The sequence below is a fragment of the Micropterus salmoides genome, unplaced genomic scaffold, assembly GCF_014851395.1.
Source record: "Micropterus salmoides isolate LMB-PRFRI ecotype aquatic unplaced genomic scaffold, ASM1485139v1 Ms_hic_scaffold_18, whole genome shotgun sequence".
NCBI lineage: Eukaryota > Metazoa > Chordata > Actinopteri > Centrarchiformes > Centrarchidae > Micropterus > Micropterus salmoides.
The window spans coordinates 23,650,021-23,663,082 of record NW_024040928.1 but is presented as its reverse complement, the minus strand read 5'-3'; the positions used below and the strand labels follow the sequence as shown (position 1 = coordinate 23,663,082).

Below are 13,062 nucleotides of genomic sequence, written 5' to 3'. Positions count from 1 at the left end.
CGAAAAGTCAAAAATCTTTGACACTGCGCCCGTGTTGTTTTAATGCAGGCCATCTTAAGGTGGGCAACATGTTGGAATATATTTGTATTTCATAATCAAGATAGCAAAAAGGCCTATAGGGCACCAGTCACAAAATAATGGAAAGTTGTCACATTGAGAATACTTGCTCACACTCAACCTCCTGCCCATATTTATCAACATGAATCCCAATTATTGTTTGTAAACACTGTGTTTCCCACAGAATTACAGCGCAACTGTGGAGAGAGAGAGAGAAAGGAAGAGAGGGGGGATTCACTTGTCAGTGAAATATGAGGGTGAAAAAAACAACATTCAAAACCAAAATAATCTTTCAATAATCGTAACGGAGGTGAAATGTTGAAAATTAGATTTTAGTTGAAATCGTCCAGCCCTACAACAACATTTGCTTCATCTTTCACCTCATTTTCTTTTGCTACGTCTTCTTTCTCGGTTGTTTCCAGTTTACACGAGAACCACCGTAATTGCCAATAAATGCTCTGAAAGTCCGAAACCTTTCAGAAAATGCTTTCCCACTAGAAGCAAACCAAACCATGATTCAGTTAGATGTAGAGGACCAAATTTCAGCTATTTGGTTTAGACCTTGGTATGGGGGAGGTTTAACACCTGTAATTTAGTTTCGGATCAAACTACAAAGTGTGAAAGGGCCGTAACATATTTGCAACTTGTGCAGGCACCAGTTGGTTTGCTTCATTTATTCATTCATTTCTGTTCAGCATATCAAGACTGGAACAGTAAACAGTCGTCTATTTCCTATATAAACATGACACTTATGCTGGGAACCACTGCTGTATAATGTAATTAGTTGTAAACTGGCTAAAAGGAGGCTTTAAAAAAACATAAACATCAGCAAAATGAATGTCATCTACAGGTAGTATTCACGACTCATAACCCAAAATTAAAACCCAAATGTATTTCAAGTCTCAATATTACCTACTGAGAAAGACAAAGTGTCAGTTCAGGTTCTTCTTTTCTTTTAAGCACCATCTGCACTGTTTTGAATTTCTTGTGGAGAACTTGAACGTGCCCACTCATCTATACCACAATTATGTCGTCGTGATCTCTTAGATACCGTCCTGTCCATTTCTGCAAGTGAACCAAGCTCTATGGAAATATTACACCCCAGCACTGAGCCCCTCAAGCCTCAGTGGACACGAGACTTCAGTGACATCCCAGAGGACCTGATTTTACTCTCTCTGTTAACTCTCTGAGGCATGGCCAGGAGCCACTTAGGAAACAGCACTGAGTACAGTTCATCAAAAGTCAATAGAGAGTCTAACTCAGTTACAGCTGATCTGCCGCCGGTGATGTTTTCGGCAGTAGTAGTACCCGGCGCAGACTAAAAGTGAGCGGCATCTTACATGAATGTTTTGCACGTTGCTAACAAACAGCGAGGATAGACAACATATTTGACTATCATCAGATCTTAGTGATTTTACAGTTTATCCAAAATTTTAACCAGCCATCAGAGCCAAACTCTGCCATCCTACATCATCACACAAGACCCCAATCGTGTTTATTCCAGTAAATGACAGCAAATAATGCTGCATTACAGTGCACTAAAAACTGCCAGCCATAATAAAACAAACACAGATTTACTGACGGCTCTTTCAAATGATCAAAGTCAGCAATTGCTCCCTTCAACAGATGATGGTAGTCTGTGTGAATGAGGGTTCAGTCTTAAAACAGTAGCCAGGGGCATCCTCATGGCCGGATTAAGACCTAGTTTGATTCTGTAAAATGTGAACTCGCCTTAACAGCTGAGGCTCCCATTTTCTGTGTTTTCATCCTGTTTTTCCTATGTGATCCTACAATTTTAAATGCCCCAGTAGTCCTTGCTTCAAAAGACTTGTCTATTAACATAGAGACAAAACTTATCTTTCTTTGTCTCTCTTTTCTTTAAGAGGTTAGCTGTCCCCCAGTCTCCGTCGGCTGGTACGCTGCCAGGTTGATCAAGTGTTATTAAAAAGAAAGGGGTCAGACGTCCCCTCATTCCTCAGACGTTTGTACAGTTTTGAAGCGGGCCCTTTCAAGCTAGAAGTGCCATCCATCCAGCAGCTAGGAACATCCATTTCTCTCAGCAAAGTCGAGTTCCCTCAGTGTCCTGAAGACAAAAAAAACTTCTAGATCCTCTGCAGCTTTGACAGATTACAGCCCACCACTGTCTCTCCTCACTAAATCAATCTCCTGCTCTCTGATACTCTGCACAACAGAAGCAGCGTCCACATGGATTCAAGCTGATGAAAACTCTGTGCACCGCTCACAGACTCAAACTCTGGAAACTAGAGCATACAGTGACATCTGGCAACAGCTTGACATTAAATTTTCCACAAAGCAGACTGACAGAGCGCTAGTGAAACGAGACACGCTGCACAGCCAAAGAATGATCGATATATTCTGAAGGACATAAAGCTCCTCCGCTTTCACTGTCCAATTACTGAAACAAGTGATCGAGTCAATCCGAACTCATACTTTAGCCTAAAAAACATCGTCCCTGTCAACAGTTTCCCCCATGGAGGCTGAGGCGCACATATTGCATACCATACTGTGATGGTTTATTTTTATGTCTGCTACTTCTTCAACCAAGTAAAACACATAAACACACATACAGTATGTACTATATTTACTTTAAATTGACAGACCAAAACTTGTAAGTAAACATCTTTGCCTCAGGGATTTTTGCTTCTTCGCCTGTCTAAGTGAAGGCTAAAATCATTTTCACTGGCTCCCAGTCAGCCCACGAATGAAATTTGAAACTTTTATTGGTTTTCACATCTGTTAGCAGCCGGACATCTGCATGTTTTTCCTGATATGCTTGTTCAATATAAGACATTTTACTACATTAAATAGTTTGTTTATTTCTTTCTTTTATGAATTTTCAGTGTTTTCCTTAATAAATTTAGTGTTGCAGCACATGAGTTGACGGTAAGCTAGTTTGTTTTGTAAGAGGATGTTATTGCCACACTTTGATCTAAAAATCATTTTTTATTTTATAAATTGTTCAGCTTGTCACCACAACAGTGTAGACTTGTTTTTTTCAGTCATCAATCTTTGTGCATCTGAAAGAACAGAAATGCTTCTATTTTAATAAATCTAGATGTTTACAGAGTCCGCGTAACATCTTGTGTTTCACTCATGCTATATACAAGTAACTTTACCACACGTACGGGCTCTGAGCGTTGCCCAACACACGTGTGACCTACAATCAGTAACGTGTAGACAAAGACGTAGCACTTAAAATGTTTCGCTAAGTGGGCCATGTATATATGTTGTGTAACACAGATGAGCATCCTGACTCAGCGATGAGTCCAGATATGAACAAAATACCACTGCATCCAATGGTTAATGGCATATTTTAGTCTGGATTAAAGTGGTGGACTGACGCTTTTAGATTTTAAGATTTACCTTTCTCCACCCCCAGTGAGTGTTTGATGCCCATAACTCATCATTGAAGCTCCAACTGAATTACCGTCCTATCATTTAACAATGGGCGGGAGTTTATAATAAGCAACTGTTAAACTTTATTTCAAGATCATTTACCCAAGTTAACAAAAATGTAAACTTTACAGTCCCCAATTTGTCAGTTACGGTTTTAAACTTGAATTATGAAAACATTGTTGGAATATTTACATATGAAGGCATTTCTCATAGTAACAAACCCACAGAGAAACATCATCTCACTTTCCAGTTCCCCTCATTACTACAGAGCATTTTAGTGTCTTTCATCTTATTGGTTTTTTTTTCTAGCTCACAACTTTACCGTTTTGGTTCAGTCTCACCGCTCTCAAAGAGCTTTCTTTAAAGCAGACAGAAAAAGAATAAAAGTAGCTGGTGAACTTGGTGGAACATTTAGCAGCTGAAGAGCCAAATATTTCCCTTTGAAGAGATAAAAGGAGAGTGAATATTGGACTGGTTTTATCAGGAACACGCCTCCAAATTAACGCCAATATTGCTCCATATCTGTTTGATGTGTGAATAGGCTATAATATGTCAACTGTGTTTGTTATGTTCAGCTTGTTATGGAGTTCTGCCCCCAAGTGGCCAAAAAACGCTTTCAGTTTTGGGTTCAATACATTGGGACCTAAATGTTAAACACCCTCAGTGGTGAACTGCTGTGTGTGTGTGTGTGTGTGTGTGTGCGCGCGTGCGTGCCATCTTTTACATGATAAACATTTGATCTGTTCCTTTCACTGTTAGCCAATGCCTCTGTTGTGCACATTCCCCAGGTAAACACTGTTGTTGTGGTACAGAAATGGATGGATGTTATGAGCTTATTTATTATTCAGGCCTCAGTGTGTCTGAAGAGGGACAACAGGACGGCAGTGGAGGGGGCGAGAGAGAGAAAGGGCTGTGGTTACTAATGAGGGTTTATCACGATGATACAACCTTCCTCATACATCTTTCATACAAAGACCTGCATAAGTACACAAACAGGAGAGGCTGTGTGATGCATTGTTGCGTGTCCTCGCATTAATAATGTGTGTAATAGACACGAGATGGCCTGACTCTACTGGCCTATAGAGGATCTGATACTTTAGCTGGTGATGGCAACAGATTATTCAAAAGGTTGTTAATTTATCTGGATAAATGCTTTATTATCACAGAAAGTGCAACACAGTCTTTTGTTTCACACTGCATCAAAATCCATTCAGTTGCAACTCTGTGCTTCTTTCAGTACTAAGAACAAGAACATCTTGTTGAATGCATACAAAAGATCTTAGATATTTACATGAGGGTAAACATAAATACAGAAATAAAACATTTGATTATTAGACTTTCAAAGCTGTTTATGAACATCACATACAGTATTTACATCATGCACAGTAATGTAGAACATGCAGGAAAAGTATGGCGGTATTCTGTATTTGTCTGTTCATCAGCAAATCCCAAAAATGTGTAAGTTGTCGTCCTCAACATTTTCCAAAGCCTCATCCCTCAGCCACAAGCCCATTTGTTACTATCAAGGACATGAATCTTTGAAAAAGCTTCAAGACTATAAGGTTTCATTTCATAAAAAAAATATTCAGTAATTAGCATAAATAGCTGGGCACTAAATTTTTTTAGAAAATGTTACTCAAACTGGAGTAAACTGTATTTGAGAGCAGGACACATTTCGTATCTGAGTATTTGCAGCAGCAGTACGGTGTATGTGGGTTCGACTTAAATTAACTACAGTGTGTGTGTTCATGGTAATAATAGCTTTTGGACTACAATGGAGCTCTATGGCACAGAGGAACAGGATGTCTCAGGCCTCAGATATAAAGGAAATACTTAATAATATGTAATAATATAGAATATCACCATCCTTTAATCCTTTAATTTTATGGAACAAACATGAGGTTCAAATCTCTTTGTAGGACTTTTGTAGTATTGTTATGATATAATGACAATAAGACATGTTTTAGACAAGGATGTTGCTTTGAAGGCAATTGTATGTCATTTCAGAGAACAATTTTGTAGAACTGTGCCCTAAATTCGGTTTTCCATCAACATCGTCATGAATTGGAGCATCTTTATTCTGATGGCAAGGCTCTCATCCTTGATACATCCCCATCTGTCGAGTTTGACTCACTAAGCGGCTTGATCAACATGAAAACATGGTGTTCAGTGTGTCACAGTGCACAGCGGAGGCTTGTGGGAGAAATGCTATGGTGGGAAGTGGTTGAGACAAGTGTTGCCACAAGGAGATGTATTCAGGTATGTACTGAATCTTAGCCAAGCTGTGATGAGGCAGATTAAAACTTAAAGAAGTTGTTTAACACAGAAAGTTTCAACATGTTCTTACTTGACAGGGTTAGTGATGCTTTTCATGTCGGAGAGAACAATGTTTCTGTAGCTGCGCTCCAGTCCCTCCATGAACTCCAGGTAGTTACTGACCTTGAAGCCCGCGATTGGCTCCTCCTGCAGGTAAAAGGAAAGTTTTTTTGGAGTTGGAGTTATCAGCATTGCACTAAATTAAAGGGGCATTCCACCATTTTTTGATTATTTATTTCATATAGAAAGGTCAGTTTACTCAGCATGGGGAGTAGTCGGAGTCTCTGAAAACAGAGTATAATAGTATGATGCACGTGGCTCTGGAGGATGGAGGAGTTATGCTGCGTTCCAGACTGCTCGGAACTGGGAAATTTCCAAGTTGATATATCCGACTTCCAACTTCAAAGCGTTCCAAGTGTATGGTGATGCCTGACGCCGAAAGTGAACGAAAAAAAATGGCTGAATGTGACAAACACTTTCTCAAGTGTACACACAGTTGCACCCTCAGCACTGCCCTTGGTGTTAATTAAAATTATGGCAGTTTGAATGAAAACACATGACTGAAGTGGTAAACCCTTAAAAGATAGTAAATGTTGTTACATTATACTTCCTAATGTTTTGGCATTTTTTACATTTTACTGAATAACTCTTTTGTAGAGAAGACGACTTAGAGATTCTTTAGTGTAACCAGCTACCTAGCAACATATTTTTACATCAATTCACATGCAGAACAGGTTTTACTATATGATAGTATTACACTAGTAGTATTATACTTTAATTAAATACGTGGAATATACTTTATGTTGCCTTTTAGTCTATGTGTGCTTCCATGGGAGCTGCAATTGTTGTGACGTCATTCAGCTGCTACCCGTGAAGTCGGGTACAAATTTTTTCTCCAAGTTCACAAGTAGGAAATCCAAAAGTACAGTCCAGGATAGTTTTTCTAGCTGGAGGTCAGAAGTTTCCGAATTGCCTGGAACGCAGCATTGAAGACGAAATAACCCTGATGATGTCACAGTGATGTCATCGGGGGTTATCTCGCCTTGAGTTTGGAGGCAGCACATTTCTAACAGAAAGTCTGCATTACAAACTGGAGACATTGAGTTTGAATGTGATGGGAATATACCAGGCAAGAAGGGATGCTAGATGAAATAGGGGGCATCATGGGAAATGTAGGATCCCACATTTTTTGGAACTTGACTCATGCTATGGATTAAAAGTCAGCCTCTGCTGCTTTAATTATGATCAGTCTTTTTTAAATGTGTCTAAATCGTCGGAGTATCCCCTTAAATGAAGCAACGACTAATGGCCTTGGTAAAAGTATCAGTGTTTCAAAAGAAAATGTTGTGCATCACATATTAATCTGTTTTTCTGTTATCCCTCTAATTATTTTAGAGCAAGTTGTAGCTTGGGTCCCATTTGAGAATCCTGACCCCTCAGGTTGGCAATCAACGCTTTAAAGTCCATCACAAGTTTTGTTTTACTAGATAATTTCTTACACCCAGGAAATGTGGATTATTTTTTAAGAAACAAAGCTGTAGTTACTGTAACCAAAAAGATAGAACTAAAGTAAGTGTCCTAAGACATGAAGGTATGCAGACAGAAGGCGGCCTACTTTATTATCATTCACTTTGTTAGGAGGTGAAGTGTGAATAATTCCATATAACCTTTTCATTAAAATTCTTTACATTCAATCTATTTCAAAGTCACAGAAAATCAAATTAAATCTCTGGGAATTGAATGCTGCACCATGCCAGTAAACAACATCCTTGCTTAGCATTGAAGTAATGAGGTTTTGTGTGTCAGAAAAGCATAATCTTAATTACTATGTAATAAGTACTGGCATCTTCACCACCAGGTGTACTCATAATAAGACATGTCTTAATATGCAGAGATATCTTAACTGCCTAAGAGACGAGAATCAAACCTGACAAAAACACATTTTATTTGGCTCATTTGTTCAGTCAGTATTTTAATTTCGGCTGCCATAATTGCTGCCTGAGCTACAGAAATGCATCTGTCATGACTTCACCTGAACTCATGGGCAATGCAAACACTGCGACAGAGCAAATAACTGTGACTGGTGTTACGCTGTGAGTGGCATGATCAATTAGTAGCCTGAGAAAAGCCGCACTCGGAAGATGCACCGCATTCAGAATAACTGCAGCAAAGACCCTGAATTCCCCCTCTGTCGTTATTCAGGCCAAGGCCTTTAAAAAAAAACTGCCACAGTTTAATGACTTCTGCAGCTTGTCAGCACTCTTCTAATTTTCTTTCATCACTTTGCAGAATGTGTTTTTGGAGAATCTAATTAGGGTTTTTATTTATGCAGGTAAATAACACTGACAAGGACACGATGCAGTGAGAACACAGTCAATACTGTGAGAACAATTTAAGGTTGGAGACTTGTTCTGTTAACTTATTTCCTCTTCTAATGAGATTGTTTCAAACATATAATGTAGACATTACCTGGCTTTCATTAAACTCACACCAGTGTTTCCCAACCTGGAGATCAGGCCAACCCAAAGGGGTCACAAGACTAACTGAGGGGTCAACAAGACGACATTGTGAAACTTTTGGATGGATTTCAATTACATTTGGTGCAGACATTCATGTCATCCTCAGGTTGAATCACCATCATAAGGTCAGAATCTTTATTTGTCCAATTCAGTGAGAGTATGTTAGCATGCTGTCAGTAGCATTTAGTTTGTAGCAGTGCTGTGCCTAAATACAGCCTCAAAGATCAGCCAGCGTGGCTGTATACGACTTTGTTCACACTGCAAGCCTTAATGCTCAGTTCCGACATTATACTTTAAACGTGGCCCATATCAGACCCGGATGCGCAGAGGAATAAAACAACGTCAGACGCAGAACACTGTCATACAGAAGTAAACAAGGAGCCACTAAGCTCCTTTTTAGCTCCGATTAGCTCATACTTCCTAACCACCCCGATTTTCACGGGGGACTCCCGTATTTCCTTGCCCTCTTGCCGTCAGAGTTGCATGAATTCCAATCTGACTGTCCAGACCTGTATCGGATTTAGACCACATTTGAAAGTGGCCCAAATCTGAATTGGAAAAGGTCAGATTCCATGTGGCCTGGGCTCTTCACACTGTTCAAGACCTAAGTCACATATGACCAAAAACATCAGATTTTGGTCACTTTGGCAGTCTGAACGCAGCCATAGTTTTGTTGAGTGGAAGTGGACTTGAAATAACTTATGAAGGAGAATTCCTTTTGGTTCACAGGTCAACCATGTTAAACTTGATATGACATGTAACCACTGCCTTAGATCACAATCAAACAAAAAACACTGAGTGTTCTTTATTAGGTAATATCATGCGTGTAGAAAAACCACAAAGGAGTGAAGTGCAAGGAATAGAAATAGATTAACAGCAAATGGAGCGATAGGTTTTTATTAATTCAAGGGAACAAATCGAGTGACTACAGAGGGGTGATCATTCAGAGGGGAGTAAGTAATGTCAAGAAGAAATTAGTTTTCAGTCTGATGGAGGACTCTACTCATGTGACTACTCCAGGCAGCACCACATTACAACATTAAACACACTTTATAATGGAAAAATCTCCTTTTAATTACTTGATAGTATGAATTAGAGGTCACATTCTAGACGTATTTAATATACTGATGTTCATATTGTAGTAGTTTATTTTCAGCAGGACCAGCTACAAAACTCTAAATCTATTAAAATCCATCTTTTGTTGCCAGATTGTATATGTATTCTTTTTGTCAAAACATAAGAGCACTACACTAAAGTAATTAAAAAAGTCTCCCACTGGATAGTAGTCAGACTTGACAGATTCTTTATTTCGGCCAAGATGTTTTGAGATTAATTCTGAAGCATCATCAAAACTAAAGTTGCTTCGCCTTTTCATTTATCTCACCGGGAAATGACTGCTGACACAGTTAAACCCAAGTAGGAGAGTAGAGATAAGCAGTGGAAATCACTTGGGAGAGTATTTTTGGTCTTTTTTTTTTTTTTCTCTTGGAGAATTAAGGAGGGCGAGAAAAAGAAAGATGCAAAGACGTGTGTAGGAATTAGTGTCCGACTAATGTGGAATCCTTAAGTTTTACACCAAATATACTCTGTATGTGCCGACTTTCAGCACTGTTTAGCTGTATATGTTCATGCTGAACAGGTGATATCAGCTGCTTAATGTCCCACATAATCTTAAAGATATATTAGCCATTGGCACTTAGGAGATCATTAGGTAAGCTAATTAATGCATACCAAAGATCTATGTTTTCTTTAAGCTTGTCCTCACATGACAAATGAGTGGTATTAATATTCACTGCGAGTCTGGATTTGTACAGAAGGTGTAATTAATAAGAAGATAGAGCATTAAAGAGTTTTCAAAGAATTGGTTAAAAGAAGATATTATAGTTAGTGCCCCTTAATAGCAGGCTGAATGAGTTCATCCTTTTTTATTTGGTTAGAATTTGGATTCATAGATTCTACAGATTACAGAAATTGTTTTGAAATTATGATGCTACGAGCAATGACAAATGTGCATGGCATTGTGGGAACGGCAGTAGAAGCTTTATTTTGTTTTGTGTTTTCATGCAGCCTCTGAGTCAGCATCAGACATATAACCTCTGTCTACTTTAGGGTGGTGATGAGGGAGTGGATAACACCCATGCCTTTGGTGTGAGAGACCATTGTGTCCCTGAGCAAGACAGAGGCGTGCAACCTCTAACATGCATAGCAATTGTAAGTCGTCGACTAAATGAATAAATGTAATGTAAATGTAATGTACTCTCACTACTTAAGCTATATGCAGCGAAGCTCCAGCCAGACTCAGAACGATTGTAACAAGCCATTTGCCTTTTTAATTTTGATGAAATATAGATATACCCCCTAGTGAGACAGGATAAGTGTAGAGGGGTACGTGTGTGTGTAAAAAAATCCTCTAATACCATATCTGAGTAAAATACTTCCTTCATATTGTTCCCACAGAGAGAAACAGAGGAGAAGAGGAAAGATAAGGCCATCGGACGCAAACCAGCATGTCTAAAACTTTCAACAGTTCAACTCAGGACGAGGCTTGTGTAAGTTCCTCTCTCACACACACAAACATACAGACTCACAAACACACACTCTGTCTCAAAGCTGTCTCTTGCCGCAGTATCTGATGCTACAGCTCATTAGAAGAGCTTCCTCAGATAAAGCCTCCATAACTGATCTTTTATTCACAAAAACTGTCAGCTGCAGCTCATGGCGATGTTAACACCGAGCTATCAGCCAGAGACAAGACAGATTGAAATGCTTAATGAGTAATGACGACGAGTGCTTCATGTCAATCCATGCCTTGTTAACAATGCTGGTGTTTAATGTTGCTTTGGATGTTAGTAGAAGTATCTCGGAGACCGTGACTTTAGACCTTTTATGAAATCTTTGGGGCAGCTCTTTGTTTCAGCATTCATCTATTATTCACTGAGCAAAACTTATTTCAACGAAATATTTTTGTCACAGTACATTTCCAGCAAAATACACCAGGGTGTGATATAAGCAATGGCCAGTAGGGTTGGGCCGACAGATGATGCCATCGTCCATAGGCGATGGCTGACAAATGGTCGAGGGTTGAGCAGGCATCGTGATTGTAAAACCCCGACCCCCGGCAAAGGAAAAAAAATACATATAGATTCACACATTACCTCCATGCAGCTTTTAGTCACCACAAACATTATTATTATAAATTTTAAATATGCTACGCACCTTCCTCGGAATTCTCTTCTCCCCACACTCAGATACACGAGAGGTCTACACCTCAGGTAAACACACACCCCCACCGTCTGCTCCACTTTCTCCATCAGCAGTACATAGTAAAGTCGCTTAAAGACACAGAACTCATCTTTTTTTCGTATTTTTCTACCCGCTTGTTAATAACACAACCTATTAAACAACCACAACCCAACATCTGCACACTGTGTGTTCACTGCTGCTTTAGGTGGTCCGAGCTTCTAAAATATCCACCGCAACTTGTAACATCATAGGCTACCCAAGGTTTTAACCTAGTGAAGTCTGTGCGAGTGAAAACATGCACTTAAAACGGCTGCAAACACAGCAAGAAAACCACCTCAGTACTATATTCCCGGTTACCAAACTGGCCTGTCGGCTGAGGGGCCATGTTCAGTCCCGGACCGGCTGCAGTGTTCATTCATCGGGAGCTGAAAACAATCTGCAATCCACTGTGCCCCATCCTTTTGGTGGCTACCAGTTGGAAAATAAAAATTTTACCAAATCCTGTCAGAAGTACGACATCTTTCTTGTTAAAATAAACTTTAAGGGCAGTTGTTCTGGGAGGCACCAGAAATGAGTGGAGCAACATCACTGATTGCGTTACGCTATATGGGTCAATTAATAAATTAGTTGATTGATTAAAAAAAATATATCCACAACTACTGGATTCCGATGATCGTTTCAGCCATTTTTTAAGCAAAAATGCCAAACATTCTGCTTTTCACTATTAAATATCTTTGTAAATTCAATATTTGTGGGATTTGGACTTTTGGTCAGATAAAACAAGGCATTTGAACAAGTCATAAGAAGAGAAGATGAGAAAGACATACAGACTAAACTTACAGATACACAAGGCCAACTGAGTTTTAAATAGAGTTCTATATAGTGCCTGTAAAATACACTGTAGTACTGACGCGCCATCTCACCTTCAGGAAGACCTGCAGCTCCTGGGACTGTGTACGCTGCAGGATGTCTGGCTGCAGATGTTTGAATATAGCCACACACATGTAAACCTGGTAGTCGGGTCCCATCACCACACAGGTGGAGATGTAGTGGCAGATTTCTGTCCAGTCCAAGTAGTTCAGGAAACACTGCGTCAGCCAATGGAGGCACATCTGCGGTAAGAAAGACACAAGCCCCACTTTATTATAATTTCCAGGATTATGTTGCTCTTGAATCCCCCCATAATTAAGAATAAACCTGTCATCACAATATTACAACTTCTTCTGTGACCACGTCTGTGTAGTTTTGATTTAATACAGGTGAAGTAAGTGAAGACCCCAATTATACTGTCATATGAATAATCTTCTGTGTGCTTCTGACAAATAATGAATCATGTTTCAGACAATTATTCTTCTCCCTATAATAAATCAAATATGTCACTATAAAATGTCTCTCATCAATCTTCATAGCTGTCTTCAGTAGATTTAAAAGGGGAAGAATATATATTCTCAAGATCTACTGTGTCTGAGTTTGCAGTAAAGTGCTTCTCCGTCACAGTTCCATATAAGTT

The 13,062-nt window shown here is 39.3% G+C and overlaps 1 protein-coding gene across 1 annotated transcript in view; it reads right to left on the bottom strand.

Annotated features, from left to right (window-relative positions):
- Nucleotides 1–4,606: 4,606 nt before the first annotated feature.
- Nucleotides 4,607–13,062, bottom strand: part of tbc1d32 (TBC1 domain family, member 32) — a 76,414-nt gene continuing 67,958 nt past the window's right edge. The window contains exons 33-34 of the mRNA XM_038727019.1: nt 12,476–12,664; nt 4,607–5,937 (exon numbers count right to left, since the gene is read on the bottom strand). Of these exons, the coding sequence (XP_038582947.1) occupies nt 5,818–5,937; nt 12,476–12,664 (309 nt within the window). The 3' untranslated portion in view covers nt 4,607–5,817. The remainder of the gene's footprint in view (nt 5,938–12,475; nt 12,665–13,062) is intronic.